This window comes from Nanorana parkeri, unplaced genomic scaffold, assembly GCF_000935625.1.
Source record: "Nanorana parkeri isolate BGI_ZX_2015 unplaced genomic scaffold, ASM93562v1 scaffold5, whole genome shotgun sequence".
NCBI classification, from domain to species: domain Eukaryota; kingdom Metazoa; phylum Chordata; class Amphibia; order Anura; family Dicroglossidae; genus Nanorana; species Nanorana parkeri.
Window position 1 is genome coordinate 3,405,106 of NW_017306273.1, and position 11,624 is coordinate 3,416,729.

At 48.2% G+C, this 11,624-nt stretch overlaps 1 protein-coding gene across 2 annotated transcripts in view; it reads left to right on the forward strand.

The window, feature by feature from the left end:
• The first annotated feature begins 9,094 nt into the window (after positions 1 to 9,094).
• The window catches only part of LOC108805048 (inositol 2-dehydrogenase-like), a 20,707-nt gene continuing 18,177 nt past the window's right edge, over positions 9,095 to 11,624 (forward strand). For both annotated transcript variants that reach the window (XM_018577004.1, XM_018552268.1), the window contains exons 1-2: positions 9,095 to 9,391; positions 10,787 to 11,359. In XM_018577004.1, the coding sequence (XP_018432506.1) occupies positions 9,147 to 9,391; positions 10,787 to 11,359 (818 nt within the window). In that variant the 5' untranslated portion in view covers positions 9,095 to 9,146. The remainder of the gene's footprint in view (positions 9,392 to 10,786; positions 11,360 to 11,624) is intronic.

Here is an 11,624-nt window from a genome sequence, read left to right on the forward strand (position 1 = left end):
CACAGCATTCAAAACCCAGACTGTCCGGGTGAATTCTGGACAGGTGGCAACCCTAGTTCGATCATCGGACAAAAAGTTTTGTACGATGATCGCAAGGTGTATGGGCAGATTAAATCTTCCTACACACAGTACTATACCCTTCGGATGTACACGCTATACACGTGTAAATGCACCTGAAATCATACACCATATCATGTTAGGCAACCTTGGCACTCCGGCTGTAGTTAAACTACAAAACCCCCCATGCATCTGTCTCTATAAGTCATGCCTGCACTTAAGATTTTAACATGTGACATTTCACACTGATTATACATTCTCTGTCTGCTAGATTTGTGGCTGGATTTTTATTGCAGTGGAGGTTTATTGCAGATATTTCCATGGAAGTCATGATACAGCTCTGTTCTATGTGACCTCCACCTGCTGTGTCATATGGGAGCAGCCTGGCTGAAATGGTTGCAGTACCCACCAGCGGCCACTAGATGTCGCCCGCGCGGAACCAGATCCCCTGGCAGCGATGGGACTTTGTGGCTGCGTGTGTTTCCGGGTTTCGTTGCAATCTGCTTCCGGGTGAGCCAACCCTGTGTGTTTTTGAGTTCCGGTTGTCTCACGGGCTCCACTGGCGGTAGAATGGGCCGTAGCGGAGAGCTCAGCGACTTTCAGCGCGGCGCTGTCATTGGATGCCACCTCTGTCAAAAGCCAGTGCGTGAAATTTCTTCTCTGCTCGATATACCCCCCTCCACTGTGAGCGCCATCATTGTGAGGTGGAAGCGTCTAGGAGTAACGACAGTTCAGCCACGGAGTGGTAGACCTCGCAAACTGACAGAGGGGGGCCGCCAGGTGCTGAAGAGCATAGCACGTAAGAAAGTATCGACAGTTGCGTCACTCACAGCAGAGGTCCAAACTGCGTCGGGAAGCAATGTCAGCGTCAGGACTGTGCGTCGAGAGCTGCGTGAGATGGGTTTCCGTGGCCGAGCCGCCACTCACAAACCTGAGATCACGGTGCGCAATGCAAAGCGTCGGATGGAGTGGTGTAAAGCGCGCCGCCATTGGACTCGGGAGCAGTGGAAACGGGTTCTCTGGAGCGGCTATTCACGCTTCGTTTTGTGGCGGTCGGAAGGACAAGTTCGGGTTTGCCGAATGCCAGGAGAACGATACCTTCCGGACTGCATAGAGCCTACGGAAAAGTCTGGCGGAGAAGAGATCGTGGTGTGGGGCTGCTTTTCCGGGTCCGGATTGGGCCCTTTGATTCCGGTGAAGGGTTCTGTCAACGCGGCAACATACAGAGACATTTTAGATAATTGTGCACTTCCAACCTTGTGGCAACAGTTTGGTGAAGGCCCCTTCCTGTTCCAGCATGACTGTCGCCCTGAGCACAAGGACAGCTCTATACAGACATGGTTTGAGGAGTCTGGCGTTAAGAAACTTGAGTGGCCTGCGCAGAGCCCTGACCTCAACCCTATAAAACACCTTTGGGATGAATTAGAAAGCCGATTGCGAGACAGGTTTTCTCATCCCAAGTCAGTACCTGACCTCACCAGTGCGCTTCTGGACGAATGGGCGCAGATTCCCCCGGACACGCTGGAAGATCATGTGGAAAGCCTTCCCGGAAAAGTGGAGGCGGTCCTAGCCGCAAAGGGGGGGCCAACTCCTATTAATGGTCTGGCAACAGGATGCTCGACGAGCTCATATTGGTGTGATGATCCGGTTTCCGAAAACTTTTGGTCAAATTATTTATCTGCTATCTGTGCTGCTCTCCCTGCCACCGACATGTTAAATCCTTCCGCAGATGAAGTGTCCCCGTAGGTGATTATGGCAGAGGAGAATGTCACCAGCACACCAAAATCCTTTTAGGATAATCAATTGTTCATTTTATTGAACAGATCGTCAGTGGAAAACTAAGTGCTTTGGGCACCTCGCAGGGTCCCTTCATCAGCCTCAACATCGAGGCCGATGGCTCAACCCTGCGAGGTCCCCAAAGCACTTGGTTTTCCACTGACGATCTGTTCAATAAAATGAACAATTGATTATCCTAAAAGGATTTTGGTGTGCTGGTGACTTTCTTCTCTACCAAACTTATGTCATAGCGGCGCCATCCGCAGTCATTTCAGTACCCATCCCTATCATTGGGATTTCCAGTAAGGAGTGCGACGAGTTCTTCTCTACAACCTGTACATAATTGCTCCCTGTGGACCGGCTCCTGATACTCTCCTGCAGACATCTAATATGAAAAACATTTATAGAACTTTGTTTCTGCAGCTGACAGCTGTAATTCTATTGGTAACTATTAGGGATGCACCGATAATTATACTAGTATCGGTGACGATGGCGAGTATTTGGGTGAGTACACGTACTCGCCCAAATGCTCCGATGCCTATCCTGATACTTCCAGTATCAGGAAGCCGGGCAGCGAGTCATTACACGGTGCCCGGCTTCCCGATTGGCCAAGAAGCCGGCTCCATGCTCCCTCGTCGCAAGTGACGAGGGCGCATAGTGGCTCGCTGCCTGGCTTCCTGATTGGTCGGGAAGCTGGGTAATCGGGAAGCCGGGCACGGTGTGATGCCACCCTCATGACAAGGGAGCATGGAGCTGGCTTCCCGGCCAATCGGGAAGCCGGACGACACGTCATTCCTGATTGGCCAGAAAACCGGCTCCATGCTTTCTCGTCACCTAGTGACGGCTTCCCTGCTAATCAGGAAGGCAGGCGGTGAGTCTTTACACATTTCCCGGCTAATCGGGAAGCCGGGTGGCGAGTCTTTACACACTTCCCGGCTAATCGGGAAGCCAGGTCGTGAGTCATTACACGCCACCTGGCTTCCTGAATGGGACTTCCGGTATCGGTATTGAGTACCGCAAAAAAAAATATCTGTACTCGATGCCGAAATACCGTTATCGGTGCATCCCTAGTACATATGCTTAACGCACTGGTAATAGACCTATTAACCCTTAAACTGCCAAGTTTGATCTATACATCTTGGCAATCGAAGAGTGAAAACAAGTTCATGACTGCAGTAGCGGATTTCAGACAGTCAAAACATTGACTGTCACCCCCTTCTCCCAACACAATCAGTTGCGGCATTCCCCACCGCTTTGTGACATGTAGCTGCAGGGAATGTGCCTCCCTGCCACTGATTGGGACATGAGTAGTGGGTGAATCCCACCTGTACTTGTGAGGGGTCTGTGTTAAAGTGAAGAAAGTTTTGTCTGATTGTCAGTCTTTGTTACATTACATTTTTATTGTGTTTGTCAGTTTTGTATTGTGAGCGGTTATTGAAACATTTTCCTAAATCATGATGCTCTGTTTCGGAACAAAGGAGTCATTGGACGCGTTTCCCTACGTGTTGGTTCAAAGTCTTTTGTGTGAATGTGACAATTCTATATGTTTAGAAAGGCTAAAGCCGATCAGTGTGATTTAACTCTAGGCATGAATTTCCATCTTCAAGGTGGTTTAGAAAATCTTATGTTCAGGTGCCAGTTATGTCAGAAAGAATGGAGTCCAAGACTTTGATTACCATTGATCTTTGGACATCATGGGTCAGGAAAAGAAAACATTACAGGACTATGCAGCCAATTTTGCAGATCTGGCGGTCAGGAGCCATTTGATTGAATGTGGTGACACCAGAGAGACTATTTTGTGGGGCTGCTCTATTGTAATAGTGCTGAGCTCTCCATATGTCCGGAGGGACCAGAATTAGGAGCACTTGACATCGGAAAGACATCATCGCAGCAGGAGACATTGGTACAGAGACATTTTCTAGTGTAAGTGTTTTTCCCCATAGTTCTCTAGGGTCACGGGAGGACATATACTAACCTCCTCCAGTGACCCAAAGCTCACTATATAGCGAGCTATTGCCCGCAATATACTGAGAGCGCCGCAGCCCGGATGTATCCCGAAAATACTGTTGAGATCCACCCAGCTGCGTGAGTGACAGCTGGCTCTGCCTGTTGTCCTATAGGTTGGACTCGATGGACTAATGTCTTTATTCAACCTCAAATACTATGCATCTAGAGACAGAGCCAGCTGTGCCCGCCCCCTCCCCTGTTTGTTCCTCCACTCAGTGCTGGAGGATCGGGGAGGGGGGGAATCCCTGCAGGGAGCGGTGACTGACAGTGACGGCTCTCTGCAGGGAGATGATCAAGAAGTGAGCGAGCGACCGTATGTGTTCACTTCCCGATCCATAGAGCCGACCTGTGACAGCTTCTTTGTCACGGGTCGGCTCTAACTATGAGGATGAGTGGAAATCACTCACCTCATCGTTCTCCTTTTTAATGCCTTTTTAAAAAGGTTTTATTTGCACACTTTGTACTTACCTCAGCACTTGCCATCGGTAGAAGAACTCCAGGCAAAAAATCTGTTGGGAAGCGGAGAAAAGAAGTAGATTATGGCTTAGAAAGTTTTTATTTCTTGGCTTTCCTTTGGTCTTGGCCTGTCGTTTCACTGACGTATAGGTAACCTCTTGAGCAGGAACCTATAAATAAGTACATGAAGTGCAGTTATAAATAGGCGGCACCGCAGCATATACAATTTTAACATTTTATGTAAAAATTACTTTTAGAGAAACATTTCACCAATAAATCAGAGTGGATAGTGACACAGAAGTCCCGGCTGCTTGGTGATGGAACTATAAATCCAGGGAATGTTGTGCATATCCTAGGACTCTGGAGGTCTTTATTCCCTATATTGTGCTTCTGTTTGAGTGCGATGTCATGACCTGTATTTCTGTGAATCACACATCACATATTCCTCACTTTATATGGTATAAATGATTAGCCCCGGAACATCTTTATTCTTTTCCTGGAAGTCAGAAGCTGGAGCTCACCTAGCCTGGACCTGCAGGCCTGTATTAAAACAGAACTTGTTACAGCATCTTCTTCCGGGCACAGCCAAAGGGGCCGCAGGCTTACTGTGCGCTGATTGCTGGAAGCTATGGCCAGTTACAGGGCAGAACACACAGCTGCTTCATCGCAGTGTCACATGCCTGTGTTGGAATAAGCATCTAGAATGTCAATTGAGATCAGGAACTTTTCCGACTGATTGCTGTGAGTAATCATCTTTGTATTGGACAGTGGCTCTTATCACATGACTTGACATCACAGTCCTGTACAGTAAAGGTGATCTGTGTAAATGAGTTAGTCCAGGGGTAAAACATACAAATCCCATCGTACCTCTGGGAGTTGTGCCTGTGGCTGTCAGCCCTGCAATGCCTCATGAGACTAGTGGTTTCATCACGTCTGGAGTGCCAAGGTTGCCTACCGGTGAGACAAACCTCTGTAAAAAAATAAAAGTTTGATAAGAGGTATGCAACCTCAGCACTATAGCTGTGGGGAAACTACAAATCTCACCATGTGTCTGCCTCTGGGAGTCATACCTGTGGCTGCTGTAGTCTTGCAATGCCTCATGGGATTTGTAGTTTCACCTCAGCTGGAGTTCCAAGGTTGCCTACCCGTCTTAAGGGCTCAGACCTTGGCTCTCCCAAAGGGGCTCACAATCTGAAACAATATGCATTTCCTAATAGGATAAGCGCTGGAATCGGGGTAACATGGATACAAAACCAAAATGTGTATTGTACATATTACATGTCATTGTGTGTAGTTGTTAATCTTCTGTTGTATCTCATTACCGTGTGTGTAGCAGACCTTAGTTGTGTACACATGTAGAAAACCAATTGCTTCTCCTAATAAAGAGAATTCTCTTTTTAATAGTGGACAATGTTCAGTGATTGGAACCATCTGCTCAAGACGTGGAAATGCCGATTCATCAGTAACATCCTGGACCTCCTAATAGACTAATTCTGATTGGTCGTTCAGGGGTATGCACTTTGCTTTGTGCCAATCTGGGCAACTCTTGGCGTGTCCTGTAAATGTTGGCCCCGCCCTCTTCTACATCTTCTGCCTCTTTACTGATCTTTTCATGTGTGGGAGGACCTCCCTGACTGGAAGGCAGAAGAGCAAAGTGTGACTCTTCCTCTATCTCCATGTGTTCTGATCTAGATCCAGAGCCCAGTGACAGGTGCAAGTCAAACAGGAGCTTTACCCTTAAATTTAAAATGACAACAAACACACCTTTAGAAATGTTTAGTAATGACAATCTACAAACAGATACTTCTACATAATTGCCGGCCATGTATTCTTTGCCATCCCCCCCCCCATTCTTTGTGGTGGCCATGTTTACTGTGGGAAGAATCATTCGTCTCCCTTTACTTCCTGGACCTCTGGCACATGTGACTAGGACATGTGACCATGCACATCACCTCAGGGGAGGAAAATGCCTTTCTCTGAGATTTTGCAGTTTACAGATGAGATTTCCCAACTTTGTAGCTGTCATACAGGCTTCCAATGGACAAGTGACCGTTGCAACACACATTACGCTGGTGTGGTCAATTGTCATTGCTCTTGGGAAACCCGTCCTGAGGGCTTGTTCACACCAGCCACAGTTCGTTAATGCCCCATGGGGGCCGGAATGCAATGGATCGCATTGCGGCCGGCTCACTTTGTTGTGGGGCGAGAGGGGGCGTGGCGGTGCATTGAACTCAATGGCACCGCAGCCACGCCCTCCGGCCGCAGTGAGATTGGCCACAGGGGATCGGGTGGCACATCATTGCTTGCATTCTGGTCAGAAAAAAATGCTGCAAGCACTATTTTTTCTGAGCCGACCGGAACACAGGCATTAATGTTCCACGCGCTCCCGTGCGGCCAATCGCACTGTGCCATTGAGGTCAATGCACCGCCCCACAACGAAGTGAGCCAGGCTGCAATGCGATCCAGTGCGTTCCGGCCCCAATCGCGCTGGAACGCACTGTGGCTGGTGTGAACTAGCCCTAAGAGACGCCATGCAGCCAACGATGGAGTGCATGTAGGCAGGAAGTGGCTGCAAGATATCAGTGGCACTGAGATGTAACGAAGAAGGAAAAAGTGAAAACATCTTATTAAAAAAAAAAACTGCAATTGTTGTGATTTCTGTTCTGTTGCTTCAGTGATGTAAATCTCCTTCATTTTAGGTTTATATCTCATGGATGTGATTCTATTCATTGTAAATGACCTCATTCCTATAGTCAGGAACCTGGCTTATTAAAGGCACGCTCCTTATCAATTATCTGCCTTTCTTTTACCATGCCGCCAATGGTCTTGGGCCGTATAAGTGATTGATAACCCTGTGCTAGATTTTATTGCAGTTACAATTCTTTTTCTCAGATATTTCAATAGAAGTCATAATACAGCTGTGTTATATGTGACCTCCACCTGCTGCGTCATGTGGGAGCCGCCTGGCTGAAATGAGTGCAGTACCCATCAGCGGCCATTAGGTGTCGCCCGCACGGAACCAGATCACCAAGCAGTCGACAGTGACGGGACTTTGTGGCTGCGTGTGTTTCCGGGTCGCCTTACACTGAACTTCCGGGTGAGCTGAGGTTTCCTTGTAGCCGGAAGTCACCTGGAAGAAGCAGAGAGTCCATAGAGGAGAGCTGGTAGCGTCCTAGGAGCCGGCTGGGGGGTTCATTACCGCCGTCTGCCCTGCCAGTGTGTGCTGACACCTACTTCACTATCAGACCCCAACTGTCCCCTGTACTACCCTCCTGTCACTGCCACCAACTACCCCCTGTACTACCCTCCTGTCACTGCCACCTGTACTACCCTCCTGTCACTGCCACCAACTACCCTCCTGTCACTTCCCCCCTGTAACCTCCTGTCACTGCCCCCTGCACTTCCCCTCTGTAACCTCCTGTCACTGCCCGCTGCACTTCCCTTCTGTAACCTCCTGTCACTGCCCCCTGCACTTCCCCTCTGTAACCTCCTGTCACTGCCCGCTGCACTTCCCTTCTGTAACCTCCTGTCACTGCCCCCTGCACTTCCCCTCTGTAACCTCCTGTCACTACCCTACTGCCACCAATTGCCCCCTGTACTACCCTCCTGTCATTGAACTTTATAAGCACCAACTGCACCTTGTCACCTACCCGCTTACCTACATTTTGTAACTGGCCACTAATACCTCCTACAGTCGCTGTCACCTGTTCCCAAAATCTGCCCATGTTATCTGCCTGTAATACCTTCTATAGGTATCCGACTCATCACCTATCTCTTACATTTTTATACACACGATTGCCCTTATGTCTACCCATGTTGCCCCATATAGGTATCTGCCCCATCGCCTCTCTGTAATACCCTCCTATAGACAGCCTCCCCCTCTCTCTGTCCTGTACAGACCCTTCTAGGGGGTTGCATTTAGTCTCTCACCTGTGGTATGTAGTCTCTGTGCTCCCCAGCACTGACCTGTGACATCCATAAAGAGGCCCTGTCACTGTAATATACTCCTGTAGAATATCACTTCCTGTACTCTGACCTGATACATTCCTGCAGGTATCAGCCCATTGCCCACTTGCCTATAGACACTTCTCTGGGTGTGTATCTCCCCCTGCCCCCGCCCCCCCCCCCCGCCCCACAAGACATAAACTGCCCTAACGTCTTCCATCAACTTGATATAAGGGGCCCCTTTGTACCCAGCTGTACCTCCTCCTGTGTGTACGGGTTACTGATCTGTGATCTCACCGGTGTATGACTGTCTTGCTTTATCCAGAAGGCAGTAACATCGGGGAAATTCCACAGATTTTATATTAACCTTTCTTAGCAGCGATGTTTTTAGGAACTGATCGTGAATGTTGGTTGTGGAAGCTTCAACTCTTTCCATGTTAATGAAGCTGTATTCCCATCTATCAGATGTTTATAAGAAAGACAATGTGATTTATAGTAAACGATTCAGACGAATGTAATCATTTATTTTTTCTGACAACAAAGAATCATTCAGATATCGTGTCAATGTTGGAGGCATTTGTAGGGGGGGGGGGGGGTGTCTAGTTCTATGATAAAGTGCTAGGTGGTGTATCTTGTAGTGAGGAAAGGTTTCCTAAATGACGATGTTTTCTCTGAAAACAAAGCAGGAGTCATTGGACGAGTTTCCCACGCGTATCGGTTTCCGAGTCTCCAGCGTGAACGTGACCATTCCGTGCGTTTGGAAAAATCTAAATCACAACAGTGTTGTTCCATTCAAGGCATGAAAGTCCATCTTCAAAACGGTTTCAGAAAACTTACTACCAAGTGCCTGGTGGACCGATATATTTCCGAGGCAAGACTTTGATTACTCTCGATCTCTGGCATTCATGGGGCGGAAAAAGAAAACGTTGAATGACTATGCAGCCGAGTTCTCAGACTTGGCGGTCAGGAGGCATGTGATTGAACACAGTGACACCGGAGAGACCTCTGTCGTGGAGACGCTGTACTGTAAGTCCTGTGAGCTTCCTATGCGGGTCAGAAGGGACCGGATTTTGGAGCACCTGGCTTCGGGAAGGCATTATCGGAACAGGCGGCTGATCAAACAACACTGGAACAGAGCCCCCCTTTTAGTGTAAGTGCCCAATGGCTTTAACAGTTTTACATATTCACTTTATGTTATTTGTGTCATGGAGTCCAGGAACAGTGGAGGTAGGGCTGGGGACATGGGAGATGGGGCAGGGTTACCATGGATTGGTTAAACTGGGGCAGGGGTGCTGAGATTCCCACAGGACCACAGTCAGTGCAGATGAGACTGATATTTGGTATGGTGCACTAAAATAAATGTGAGGGATTATTGCACATGGAGACTGGGTGCTGAGGGGTTTATGCACATGCAGTAGACACAGAGGGCTTATTCAGAGTGCTGGAGATTGTCTACTGAGGAGTAAATGCACATGCATTGGGCACTGCCTCCTGGGAAATGAATGTACATCAGCAGAATAGGTCCTGAGACGTTAAAACACAGTCCTTGAGTGCTGAGGGCTTAACCTGCATGAGCTAGGTACTGGCTGCTGAGAGGTTATCGTACATACCTGGGGACTGAGAACTGAGCATTGAAGGGCTATTACTGGGGGGCTGAGGTCTTGACACTTCTTCACTGGTGGCTGGTCACTGATGGGTTAAAGCTGAACTTTGGGATGAAAAAGAAAACCTTGGTACCTACCCCCCCCCCCCCCTCCTCCATGGTACTGCACGGGTTAAATGCTTTTTTAATCTAGGGACCAGAGGAAACAGCTGTAATGATTGCTTTATCCCTCGCTTCTCCCAGCAGCCAGCGCTCTCCTCTTGTCTCCAATGCTCGGGGTTATTGCATCCTTACTTACAATACAGGACTATAAGTTCTGCATTGTGCTTGATGCAACCAGTGGCCTGAGCACCTTTACGAGGCTGTGGGGGGCAGGCCCCCCAGACAGAGGCAGGCTATTGCAGCGAGGAATAAGGTAAGCATTATACCTAATTTATCTTTACAAAATTATAAACCTCTGCAGAACAGGGGAGAGGCACAGACTTCTTTCTGAGCAATGTGCTGGTGCTTAAGGAGAGATAGAAGGGAAAGAGCAATGTACGTGCTGGAGGAGGGATAGACGGGAAAGAGCAATGTGTGTATGTGCTGGAGGAGGGATAGACGGGAAAGAGCAATGTGTGTATGTGCTGGAGGAGGGATAGACGGGAAAGAGCAATGTGTGCATGTGCTGGAGGAGGGATAGACGGGAAAGAGCAATGTGTGTGCTGGAGGAGGGATAGACGGGAAAGAGCAATGTGTGTATGTGCTGGAGGAGGTATAGACGGGAAAGAGCAATGTGTGTGTGTGTTGTAGATGGGATCTTACTGGGGAAGGACCAGGAAGTGGCTTAATTGCACAGTGGCAAAGTAGAAGTTAGTATTTATGTGATCTGGGATACAGATAAAAATCACATCTTCCGAAGATTCTCTTTAAAAGGTTTTAAAATGTAATTTTTCTTAATAGCTCAACTGGTGGCGATCAGGTTGGCAATTTCCCAGTGCCTCTAGACTTGGCATGGCACCCTCAGCCCTCCTTCGTGCTGAAGTCTAGCTCCAGCAGTAACACTGTTAGCACCACAAACCTGGTTCCATCTCCTCCTCACCATCACCCTTCCATGATCTCCGGGCACCTGAACCCCATCAGCTCCACCACAAACATAACCTGCATCAGAGAAGAACCAGCGCCGTCTACCTCTTCCTCGCTTCCATCATCGTTTGGCACGATCTATGTCCAGAATCCATCCATATCATCCAAACACACAAACCAAAAGTATATCATCTCCGAAGCTACCAATAGTATTGTTCCCGGGGGCCCGATGAGCAGCTCACGTGGAAGCAGCATTGGATTAGCAGTGGTTGGCGTGGGTCATGGAAGCAGGGCATTGCTCAGAAGTTTGACAGAGGAACGTCGCTGTTATCTGCATTACATTGTAGAGAATCAGTTGTCTGAAGTGGAGAAAGCCTTCGCTGTTGGACTGTTGACCAAGACGAGAGTTTTGCCGGAACAGGATGTGGACATTGCTCTTGGCGACCAACGGTAAACTTCAGGAAAGCCGTACTATTGTAAATGTTGACAATTCTGTCTGTGTATGATCTCAGTTTATAGTAAACCTGCCACAGGGGTTATCTTCGGGTGTATCTAAAGCCAAAATGTTTCTTTTTAGCTTTGAGTAGAATAAGGAATGTTACAAAACCCCCATCAGGATTTGTTTTTTCTCTAGTTGTCTGTGTCCCGGGAAAATTTCACTTCTTTAACAAAAGAAACTGAAGATGAGGGAATATTTCTCAAGTGAGAGGAAATC